General features: G+C 43.5%; 2 protein-coding genes across 2 annotated transcripts; both read left to right on the plus strand.

The window, feature by feature from the left end:
* The first annotated feature begins 66 nt into the window (after window positions 1-66).
* LOC106603010 (arrestin-C) lies at window positions 67-8,879 on the plus strand. The gene is made up of 7 exons (XM_082973806.1): window positions 67-192; window positions 313-397; window positions 478-550; window positions 661-798; window positions 891-974; window positions 1,094-1,167; window positions 8,773-8,879. Exons 1-7 carry the CDS (start codon window positions 67-69, stop codon window positions 8,877-8,879), a joined length of 687 nt encoding a protein of 228 aa, XP_082829932.1.
* A 446-nt stretch (window positions 8,880-9,325) lies between these two features.
* Window positions 9,326-12,142, plus strand: znrd2 (zinc ribbon domain containing 2). Its single transcript, XM_014196045.3, has 4 exons — window positions 9,326-9,435; window positions 10,389-10,540; window positions 10,756-10,840; window positions 11,279-12,142. The coding sequence occupies exons 1-4, from the start codon at window positions 9,420-9,422 to the stop codon at window positions 11,722-11,724; spliced, it is 699 nt and encodes a 232-aa protein (XP_014051520.1). The 5' UTR covers window positions 9,326-9,419; the 3' UTR covers window positions 11,725-12,142.
* The last annotated feature ends 55 nt before the right edge of the window (window positions 12,143-12,197 follow it).

The following is a 12,197-nucleotide window of genomic DNA, read 5'->3' on the forward strand; positions in this document are numbered from 1 at the left end:
TGTCTCTCTCCCTCCCTTCTTCACTTTGCTAATTTCCCCCTCCGTCTTTGTAGAGACACTGCTCGCATGACCGTCCGTAAGATCCAGTTTGCCCCAGACGCGACTGGTGCTCCTGGGCCCAAGGCTGACATCTGCAAGAGCTTCATGATGTCTGACAAGCCTGTCCACCTACAGGCCTCTCTGGAAAAGGAGGTGAGTTACACAGAAGGCCTCACTGGATTCTACAGCGCATCTACTGTAGCAACTTTATTGGAACACATAATAAAAAGGGGAAGTAGACATTAGACAATTTTGTCTTCTTATCGATGTCAGATCTACTACCATGGCGATCCGATCAACGTCAACATCAAAGTCAAAAATGAAACCTCCAGAACAGTGACAAAAATCAAAATCATAGGTAAGTCTATCACCACTGACTCTGAATGTTAGAACTGAAATGCTCTACTTCATTTGGTAACGGTGGTCTCTTTCCTTTAGTTGAGCAGACTACAGACGTGGTTCTCTACTCCGCAGACAAATACACCAAAACCGTACTTGCTCAAGACTTTGGGTGAGTAGACAGAAACCCACCCTCAGGCAATGTCCCTCTCCTCCTCATCTTCTAGGGAGTGCTCTTCCCCTGATGCTCTGAGTCCTAACATCTCCGACCTTCTCTTACAGAGAGACAATAGATGCCCATAGCACATTCAATAAATCCCTTGCCGTCACCCCCCTACTGGCCGAAAACAAGAAGAAGCGAGGTCTGGCGCTGGACGGCAGACTGAAGGACGAGGACACGAACCTGGCCTCCAACACCATGTGAGTAGCAGTCGGTTAATATCATCACATTCAGATCTAGACTGGAACAACCTGAGTCCATCTCTCACCGTCTTCTCCTTACCCCCAATTAGTATTAGACCCGGTATGGATAAGGAAGTGTTGGGAATCTTGGTCTCCTACAAAATCAAGGTCAACTTGATGGTGTCTTCAGGAGGGTAAGGCTTAGCTTAAAATATATATATTTTTTTTTTGCTTGTAAGCCAATGTCATGCTTTTCATTGAATTGGAGGAAAATAACACATTCTAATCTACTATGTTCTTTACCCCCGTTCAGCTTGTTGGGAGGTCTCACAGCCAGTGACATACAGGTGGAGCTCCCGCTGATTCTCATGCATCCCAAACCCCAAGGTAAACTAATAGTATTACCTAATAAATAATAGGATTTGCCATATCTAATAAACTCTGTCAAAGAAGAGCTGATGTGCTGAGGGTGTAATGTCTCTCTCTCTCTACTCATTCAGAGTTGCTGCTAATGTAACCGTTCTACTCTTTTCCCTTCTACCATAATGAACCCTATTACAAGAACAGAAGTGTGAGTATAAAATTATAGAATATAATAAACCAGCATGTATTAGTCGCATACACCACAGTATTCAGCTTAAGTGTTGTTTTTTTGAATTGCCTTATGAGTTTGTGTTATTCTCATGTTTCCCCCCACCCAGAGTAGAAACCTCTAAGAGTGAAGGTGAGCTTCTATCCGACAGACTTATAGACCCTACTGTACAGTGGACATACCTTTGATGTGGCGTGCCTGTTCATTGCTGGGCTGTTGAACTCTGGTCTTGATAGAGGCCAGGCTTTGCCCTGGATAGAATTAGCATGAAGGCACCCACAGTTGTATTTCAATTAAGTAAAAAAAAAGAAAAAAAAGAAGGTAGATTACTCAGATGATCCTGTGACTAAATCGAATCATTGTAATCATGGCATTACTTCGGGACCAGAGTTCACTGCATCAGTTCACACGCTGTCATTCACTGTAGTCGTCTGTGATGGTCACCAAGCAGAGATATTTATTGTATATGTTTTGTGAATCCCCAGAAGGGAAGTTACCCTTGAGGTTGAGTAAATTCCCTCAGCAGTAGAGAAAAGAAAGAGGGACTGCAAAGATGAATGGAGCAACGCCATTGACAGCTGCTCAGATTGGGACTGACGAACAAACCAAAGAAGAAACAGGAATACCTCATAAGAAGAACCATCCATCAAAAACACATGATATTGATTTATTTTACTATTACAGACATGTCTTCAGTTGTGGTTTTGTGAGCTTGTACTGTATGTTGATATCCATCCATGCATATGAATCATATCGCTTTACCATTCACTCTGTACTTCTCACATAAATTCATGGGGGGGGGGGGTCAACGATCACATCCAACCAGTGGCGACGCGTCATTCAGGGCAGGTGGGGCCGTTTTGAACCAGTTTTTTTTGTTTGCCTGTTTTGTATGTTATTTTGGCATTCATACGTGTCACATATCAGTTTGCAAATAATGTAAAACATGGTCTCTTTTTTGCTTTCTTGAGTAAGGCAGCGCCAAAATGCAGGTGTTTCAGCATAGCTCAGTACTTTCTATGGTGGTGGGGCAGCCAGCAGAAAATATGAAGCATAGGATTTGTTCTCTAGTTGCGCCGTGATTGCCTCAGTGTTCTGTCACTCATGGGGACACTATGTCACTGAAAAATCTACGGGTGGAGCTTGAAAATTCAATCCCCTTGAGTGCTGCCATAGACCTACATTAGAAGTGCCCATCCAAGAAGGCTCAAGGTCATTAGCCACAGATAAAATGACGTTAAATCACGTTATATCTACCGTAGCATTGATTGGACTGATCATGTGCACATCATACTTTCAAAATCTTAGCTAGCAAGCTAGACAAGCAGTCATCTTCATGCATCAAGTCGGTAATCTACTGCCAAATCCTTTTCAATCCTTGTCATATGAAGAGAAATTACAGATAAAACATATCGGTGCTCATCGGCCATTGGACATTACACAACAAGTTGGAAATCGCAAATTCAACAATGAGTGCTCACTGCAGCCCCGGGTTCGATCCCAGGTTGTGTCACAGCCGGCTGTGCCCGGGAGACCCATGAGGCGGCACACAATTGGCCCAGTGTCATCCGGGTTAGGGGAGGGTTTGATCGACAGCAATGTCCTTGTCTCATCGTGCTGTAGCGACTCCTTGTGGTGGGCCGGGTGCCTGCAAGCTGACTTCGGTCATCAGTTTCACAGTGTTTCCTCCGACACATTGGTGCGGCTTGCTTCCGAGTTAAGTGAGCAGTGTTTCAAGAAGCAGGCTCTCAACCTTCGCCAAGTCCATAGGGGAGTTGCAGCGACGAGGCAAGATCGGAGCTACCAATTGGATATCACGAAAAAGGGGCTAATGCCATGGCCAAGAAAAGTTTGAATACATTGGCCATGCTGTCAATCCAGCATGACTTCTGCAGAATTCAAAACAACTGGAAACTCGGAACTGGGAAATCTCAGATTTCAGTGAGTTCAAGACAACTGGGAACTCAGATAAAACTAGCTCTGACTGGGAAATGCAGAAAATAATTTTGAACGGTCATCCAACTCGGAATTCCAAGTCGGGATTTCGGGCCTCTTTCTAGAGCCCACTAGAAGGACTGCCGCGCCACCTTCCTGTTCAAGTGAGCACAGCACAACAAGGTGAGTCCAAAAATGTATTGTATGCTGCGGCATAAATGATGTAATAAGCCAGGGAGATATGTATACTGTAGCCAAGAAAGTAATATTAAGTGTACAGTATGTTGTGTAGTAAGCTGGTAGATGCCCATGTGCCTCACCCTAAAAATGTGGTCCCTTTCCTCCCTCATAACTTAGCCTACTGTTATGACTTGATGGTGCACATGTAGCCTGTAGCCTGTTTTAAAGAAATGCCATCATCGAATATTGTAAGAGCTTTCATTGTCTGCTTATATGCCCCCTTTATTTATCCTACGGTTCTGACTTGGTGTACAGGGAGAATACTGTTAATTTGCTAAACAAATAGTTATATTGTTTTTTGAAAATGCAGTAAATGAGGCTGAATTACCTGTTTCGTTGCCAGACAAACCTCCACTGATAGCCAGGTGTAACAGTGGTAAGGATTCACTCCATAGTGCTGATAAGAAAGCTCTGCTTTACGTAGTCCATAAAGGTTTGTGGGCACTGTTTGTCACCGATATAGTGCAATGAATGTATTGTTTAGTTTTGGTTGTGTAGTGGCTTTGCGTGCATGAATAATTATATATATATTTTTTGCCCCACTAATATTGACATGCTAAAATCGCCACTGCATCCAATATACAGGGGGTTTATTGGTTTGTCAATAAAATCCTACTCATAAACTACTCCAACCAACAGGGAGTCCGGTAGTTTATCATGTTCAAAAATTTTGTTTTTCTGTGAGATGTATGTATGTATGTATGTATGTATATATGTATGTATGTATGTATGTATGTATGTATGTATGTATGTATGTATGTATGTATGTATGTATGTATGTATGTTTTTGGCTGATAAGTAATTGAACCAAATAAAAACACCACATATACTTCTAAGATTGCTTTTTCAACCATTCATTGCAGTGCATTTAGGTGAGATGTCCATGGCGCTGAACTGGCATCAGGTAATGAGGGGTCTTCATAGCAATACATGTTTTATAGTGTTCTCTAACATACACCAGGCACATGTCCAGCAAACCATGTACATTTTTTCAATACTTCACTAAAATAAAAAAGTACAGTGCCTATCATAAGTACTCACCCTCCTTGGATTTTTTTGGTCGATGATCTACACTAAAAACTCCATAATGTCAAAGTGAAAAGAACATTATGTAAATGTGTACAAATAACTGAAATGTCTTGCTTTTTCACTGAGTCTAAAAAACATTACGAACACCTGCCCATTCCATGACATAGACTGACCTGGTGAATCCAGCTGAAAGCTATGATCCCTTATTGATGTCACTTGTTAAATCCACTTAAATCAGTGTAAATGTAGGGGAGGAGAAGGTTTAAAAAAGGATTTTGAAGGAATGAGACGATTGCAACATGGACTGTGTATTTGTGCCACTCAGCGGGTGAATGGGCAAGGCAAAATATTTAAATGCCTTTGAACGGGGTATAGTAGTAGGTGCCAGGTGCACCGGTTTGTGTCAACAACTGCAAGGTGTGTTTTTCACTCTCAATAGTTTCCCTTGTGTATCAGGAATGGTCCACCACCTAAAGGACATCCAGCCAACTTGACACAACTGTGGGAATCATTGGATTCAACATGGACCAGCATCCCTGTGGAACGCTTTCGAGGACAGATTCAACCACAAAGACCAGTGAGCCTTCCCAATGCCTCACAAAGAAGGGCACCTATTGGTAGATGGGTTAAAAAAAAGCAGACACTCCTTTGAGCATGGGAAAGTTATTAACTGGCTTTAGATGGTGTATTAATACATCCAGTCACTACTCAATGCAAAGATACAGGTTTCTAATTCCTTCCTAACTGAGTTGCCGGAGAGGGAAAAAAACCCTCAGGGATTTCACCATGAGGCCAATGGTGATTTTAAAACAGTTACGGAGTTTAATGGCTGCTAATGTTTTGGTGTCATATAAAATGAAGTAGAATTGCGTGAAATGTGTTTATAAAATACCAAATGTTTTCAGTGCAAAGGAAGAAGAAACGTATGTAATACGTTATAGCCTATAGACTAAGCTATACGTGCTCAGACATGCATTGAATGTTATTTTTTGCGAAAGGTGATTGAGTTATATTATTAACCTAAACTATGACTATCCAATCTACTCGTCACCTTATGAATATAGGCTCTTACATAAGTCTGCAGATGCGATGATGAATGGAATGCTTTATTTATAAAGGTGCATATTTATTGTCAAAATTTGCTTCCCCAAACTTGAAACTCACGCGCCACCTATGGGCTGACCAGGACACCAGGTGTTTCCCTGTCTTCTTGTGTCTCAGGCAGTGCAGCAGCTTCCTGGTGGAGGAGAAAATGATAGTGATCCTGAAGGGTGCTGTGGAGTTTTATAAGGTTATCTGTACCTGCTGGCCCTCTGCTGCATCTCAGCAGGCGATGCCAGCGCCATTCTCTGCTGTAGCCAGGCCTTCATCTTCCTCCTCTCCTCTCCTCTCCTGGACCTCACTTTTAATCAAATCACATTTTATTGGTCACATACACATGTTTAGCATATGTTATCGCGGGTGTAACGAAATGCTTGTAATTATTATTGCATTTTTTCGTGGGTGTAAGCAGTGGCGAATTTAGGTATAGGCGACATGGGCAGGCGCCCCGGGCCGCATAATAATAATATAACAAGCAAAAAAACTATTCGGAATGGTTACATTTGAGCGATCGGTTTTCTATCGCTCATTTCCCAGTCATGTCAATGACATCATGTCACCGTGTGGGACTGTGGGTCAATTAACCTTGTCAGAGTGGGCACCCTGATTCTAGTTGGTGAGCTAGGCAGGCTACTGCCTGGGAAGGTCTCCCACTCAGAAGTATGAGAAGGGGAGGGAGGCGGGGGTAGGTTGACCTCAGGTCTCCCCACTGGAAGCCCGAGGTAGAGGGGGCGGGGGAATCTATCAAAAAGCGCACCTCTAACTTTGTACAGTACTAATGCAGTTAGTAATGCAATTAGTTGTGCAATTTAGTTTGTGTTCTCCAACATCGTTTTAGAGAATTTGGCAGTACGCCGAACCACGCCAGCCCAGGACCTCCACATACAGCTTCTTCACCTGCGGGATCATCTGAGACCAGCCACCCGGGCAGCTGAAGAAACTGTGGTTTTGCACAACCGAAGAATTTCTGTACAAACTGTCAAAAACAGTCTCAAGGAAGCTCATCTGCATGCTCGTTGTCCTCACCAGGGTCCTGAGCTGACTACAGTTCGACGTCGTAACCAACTTCAGAGGGCAAATGCTCACCTTTGATAGCCACTGGCACGCTGGAGAAGTGTGCTCTTCATGGATGAATCCCGGTTTCAACTGTACTGGGAAGATGGCAGACGTGTTGGCCAGCAGTTTGCTGATGTCAAGTCAACATTGTGAACAGAATGCCACATGGTGGAGGTGGGGTTATGGTATAGGCAGGCTTAAGCTATGGACAACAAACACAATTGCATTTTATCGATGGCCATTTGAATACACAGAGATACCGTGACGAGATCCTGAGGCCCATTTCTGTGCCATTCATCCCCCGCCATCACCTCATGTTTCAGCATGATAATACACAGCCCCATGTTGCAAGGATCTGTACACAATTCCTGGAAGCTGAAAATATCCCAGCTCTTCCATACTCATCTGACATGTGGCCCGGCCATTGAGCTTGTTTGGGATGCTCTGGATTGACGCGTACGACAGCGTGTTCCAGTTCCTGACAATATCCAGAAACTTCGCAAAGCCATTGAAGAGGAGTGGGGCAACGTTCCACAATCAACAGTCTGATCAACTCCATGCGAAGGAGATGTGTCGCCCTGCATGAGGCAAATGGTGGTCACACCAAATACGGACTGGTTTTCTGATACACAACTCTACCTTTTTTTAAGGTATCTGTGACCAATAGATGCATATCTGTATTAACAGTTATGTGATATCCATAGATTAGGGCCTAAATCATTTGTTTCAATTGACTGATTTCCTTATATGAACTGTAACTCAGGAAAATCTTTGAAATTGTTGCATGTTGCGTTTATATTTTTGTTCAGTGTAATTACAGTCAAATACTGTGAAAACCCCAATAACTTAAATTCATTTCATTAATCCATTCATTCATTCATTACGATAACAGTAGCATTTACTTTTTTTACAGTCCAACAGGGTCAATGTATTGTAATGTGCGTCATTACACAGTACTTGTTTTGATACTGTATTTAGATTACAGTAAGTGTACTGCAAAATTAAATACAGTAACCTCAAGCCAACCCCTTTGCAGTGTGTTAAAACGGTCTGAAAATGAAAGTGCCAATATTTGAGGGTTCTAAACAATAGAGAATGATAGAGGACTATTCTTTGTACTGTATCTGTCCCATTATGGCGTCTGTGAGCGCGCAGCAATGCCATTGAGGCCATCTCCACTTTTGGCCACTTTGAGTCCTCTAACTATCTCTATGTTCTGAACACCTCCTTAGTGGTGTGGTCATATCTAGATGGGATACAGCTTTGGTGATATAGATTTTTTTTGCTAACCCTAACCCTTTTCCTAACATTAACCTTACTATTCTAACCTGCTACGCTAAATCTCCTAACCGGCTGCGTAAGTTCTCCTAACCAATCACAGGAGTGATTCTGGGAGTAGGCTCAGCTTCAACCACAGCCCTCTCTCTACAAGGTCATTGCCCGACTCATCCATGGACACTAGACTTCTTCCTGTTCAGAACAGGAAAATCTTAACTGTTGTGGTGGGCAGACATATTCATGTGTTCGTTGTTTTCAGGTGTCGTTTAGAAAGTGAGTGGGAGAGATGCAGCCGGGTGTGGCAAGTGTTTTGCTGTCCTATGTGGGGATATGCAGCTGTGTATGTGCTGCTCTACCTCACACATGTGGAGTACTGGCCACTAACCCACATCCTCGGGGACACACTGTGTGTGAAGGCCTCCCTGCTCCTCTGTAACACTCCACCGCTCATTTCTGTCCAGATATTAAATTAGCAAATTTTTCAATCGTATCCCTCCCCTCTCATCATCAGCTTTTCATGTGTTGGTGAATCTAGGAAGTGTGCTTGCCTACCCCACCCTTATTTCTCTTGGAATGTTACCAAGTATCCCAGCTAATACAGGTACAGAATAATTATATGTATCTGTTTAAATAAAACCCCAATGATACATCAAGAGAAACAATGGTGTCATGAGAGATCTTCATACATGTTTTCCTGAGGTCACATTGTTGGCATCTCAAACAGCATTCCAGTATGCCTGACCCCTACTGTATCTCTGCAGCATTGGATTTCTATGTCGCTGCAGCCCCACAGCTCAGCCAGGTCAGAGTGGCTGCAGCAGCTATCATCGTGATGGGCTACCTCTTACTGCTGCTCCCAGGAGACTGAGATGACAGTGTTGTCCACTGGCTAGAGGGTTTGTAGCAAGGAGGATGACAAGAGGACAGCGTGGTTGGAGATGATGGAGGAGCAAATGCAAAGCCCAAGCACAAACTAGCAGGCATTTCTGCCCTAACTTCATGCTTTGGTTGTGCAGGGCAAAACTTGGCGTCAAAAGTCTCTCGAAATAAACAACAAACATTCAATGCATTGTCTTGTGTCTTTAAGAGCTGAAGTGCCAGATGGCCATATGTTACAACATTGTGGAGAGTGGATTATGTGTTTATAGATACAGTCAAATAAAACAAAATCGGTATTTCTCTATGCAGAAAATGAAATGCATTTTCTATTTTACTTATCTGATTTTTCTTATCACTATGGCGGTAGTTTCTGTAGCTTCAGTTTCTGAGATGGCTGTATTCTTCCAGTACGAAAGGTGGCGGTAGCGGAGCTCAACTGTTACACCTTAAGTTAAATCAGTGCACGCATGTGTGCAACGTTTTTTGGGGGAAGAAACGGCGTGCAGCAACCAGGCATAGCAGTGGAATTATGGCACTGAATGCAGGTAAATAAGACAACTTATTTTCTTAAATACTCATCTTTTATTTTGGTTGGCGTTCTCACAAGTTTATTTTGCTAATTGTCTTTCAGAATGCCAGACTCCGACGTTTTTGGGAATTAAAGTTTTGCCTGAAAGCCCACTTTGACAGCTAGCATGGTTAGCTTAGCCAGCTAACGTTAGCTTGTTGGCTAATTAGCTTGCTAGCTAGTTGTTTTGGTCCACCGGTGTCTCCAGTTCAGTTAGCACAAACTGACGTCGCGTGATACTTTCTTGCTAACCATCTAGTTAGCTCACTTATCTAAAGTTATATTATCAGCCGCTAACATTATCTAGGTTATCTGAAATCGATTATCTGTCAGTTTGATAAGCTAACTAATTTAGCTAGCTGCGTGATGAGCAAGCCAACCAGTACTACTGTAGGTGCTTTTTAGTAACGCGGGTGTATTTTACAAAAACAGTCCGCATGAAGCCCGAAGTTAAATACAATTCCGTTTCAACTTAGCTACTGTGTCGGTGGGGGGAATTTGAAACATTATAAAAAGGGTGGTATTATTAAACAGACGTTCCAAACGTGGGTCTGTTGTAGACCTACTTCCTCTCTGCTTACCGCTGCTCTAGAGGCGTCACTACAGACACCCTGGTTCGATTCTAGGCTGTATCCCAACTGGCCGTGATTGGGAGTTCTATAGGGCGGCGCACAATTGGCCCAGCGTCGTCCGGGTTTATTCGGTGTAGGCCGTCATTGTAAATAAAAATTTGTTCTTAATTAACTGACTTGCCTAGTTAAATACATTTTTTTTAAATGACCTCGTGTCAATATAATTAAAAGCAATTCTAGTGTATGCAAATACACACGTTTCTAAAAACAGCTAGCCAGCCAGCTGTGTCCATATGACTGAGTTGTGGTTGCTTTAATGTCTGTTTACTCCTCTCATCCACCATGGTTGCCCTGTCAGATGATGATGACTTCGAGTGGACACCCCCTTCAGAATCTGAGACGAAGGTTATTCATGCTCAGCGGGAACGACAGGACAAAATAAGCAAGCTCATGGGCGCCTACCTCCTCAAGGGCTACAAGATGTTAGGAGAATGCTGTGAGCAATGTGGGGTGAGTGGGGGATAATCCAGACCAACCCAGTTAATATATTTGTCACATGTTAGCCAACATTAGATATAGTGAGATCTATAGCTAAACATATGTGTTATGCTAAAGAGATTGATTGATCTTGTCTTTGGAGGTTTTAGTCAGCATCTAAGTAGCTTTACTAATAAGGGGTATGACATTAGGTCTTGTGTTGAAGAATTTGTCTTTTGTGCCTCCAGACGATCCTCCTTCAGGACAAGCAGAAGAAGAACTACTGTGTTGCATGTCAGGAGCTGGACTCTGACGTAGACAAGGACAACCCAGGTAAGAGTCTGTGCAGGGTTAGGATTTCTGTTATGACTAGGCGAAAGAGTTGCCTGATGACTCATCCTGAATTGAATTCCACTGCTCTGTTCGTCGCTCCATACATTGTCATCCTAGAAATAGTTTGTGCTGATGTCAAAATGAGAGGTGTTTTTCTGGCCCAAACCATCGGTTTCTGGGTCCAATCAGAACAGTCAATGTGTTAGCATTCTACAAGATGTCCGTGGGGAAAGCAAATCCAGACTCATCGTGGAGAAGAAACACCATTGGGTATGGCGTTTGGCCGGAGCGCTGTGTATGGGTAGTAAGGTTAGGAAAGGAATTTCCTTACCTGACTCTGGGCCCTGATTATGAGTCATAACTTATGACTCGGTTTGCAACTAAACTTTTTTCTCCTCTCTTCTCTTCCCTCTTGTCTTACTCTCCTCTCACACTCAGCTCTGAATGCCCAAGCTGCCCTGTCACAGGTCCGAGAGAGACAGCTGGCCTCTCAGCCTGTCCCTCAGGCCAATGAAGCACCCTCCAGCGACGCCCCCCTCTCCATCACTGGGCAGCCCAGACCAGAGCACTGTGAGGGGGCTGCGTCAGGACTGAGAGGACCCCTACCTACACCACCCAACCCCTCCCCTGCATCCATCGTGATCCCCAACTTCCTCCCTCCGTCCACCCCCTCCATCCAGCCAGTCCAGGTGCCAGCCCCCCTAGTAGCCCCTGCACCTCACCCAGCCCTATCCAGTGCTGAGGAAGTAGTGCTGCACAAGCTGCGGTGGGCCACACAGGAGCTCCAGCACTCAGCCTCCGTAGAGGCCAGTATCCAGCTGTGCAGCTTGATCCGCAGCTGTGCAGATTCACTGCGCAGCCTGAAAGAGCTTCACCAATCATGAGACTGAACTGATGGCAATTCTAAAAAAAAAAACCAGAAACAAGGCATAAACACACACTCACATAAGCAACACCGGAAGTTATAGCAGCTTGTTTCCCTTGCAAAGGTTTTTGTGGCAAGTTGAAGCTGCTTCGCCTCTGCCGGTAAAGGTTATTGTAATAAACTTGGACAACTGTCTGCATATGCATACTTTGCATTTTGAGGGCCTGACCTATAGTTATATTTTGTTTATACATTGCTGTTACTTTTTATTTGCAGTCTTCTCTGTGGATGCACGGTAAAGTTGACACAAACTTGCATGATGACAATGGGCACCTCTGAGTGGTCGAATATCTTGAACTAAATATAGTTGAATGGTGTTTGACTGGTTGGTATTAATGTATGTCAATTGTTTATAAAATCAGAATTTATCCACGTTATTCATACTTTCTGTGGTTATTACTTAATTTTTAAACAATTTTCCATGTAATGTAA

This window comes from Salmo salar, chromosome 04 (assembly GCF_965601325.2).
Source record: "Salmo salar chromosome 04, fSalSal1, whole genome shotgun sequence".
NCBI lineage: Eukaryota > Metazoa > Chordata > Actinopteri > Salmoniformes > Salmonidae > Salmo > Salmo salar.

What these genes read in the sequence shown, in the direction of transcription:
- LOC106603010 (XM_082973806.1), top strand. Translation starts at nt 67, where the DNA reads ATGACCGTCCGTAAGATCCAGTTTGCCCCAGACGCGACTGGTGCTCCT. An exon ending in GTACTTGCTCAAGACTTTGG is followed by an intron (nt 551 to 660) that starts GTGAGTAGACAG and finishes CTTCTCTTACAG; the next exon opens with AGAGACAATAGATGCCCATA. An exon ending in AACCTGGCCTCCAACACCAT is followed by an intron (nt 799 to 890) that starts GTGAGTAGCAGT and finishes ACCCCCAATTAG; the next exon opens with TATTAGACCCGGTATGGATA.
- znrd2 (XM_014196045.3), top strand. An exon ending in AATGCTGTGAGCAATGTGGG is followed by an intron (nt 10,541 to 10,755) that starts GTGAGTGGGGGA and finishes TTGTGCCTCCAG; the next exon opens with ACGATCCTCCTTCAGGACAA. An exon ending in CGTAGACAAGGACAACCCAG is followed by an intron (nt 10,841 to 11,278) that starts GTAAGAGTCTGT and finishes TCTCACACTCAG; the next exon opens with CTCTGAATGCCCAAGCTGCC.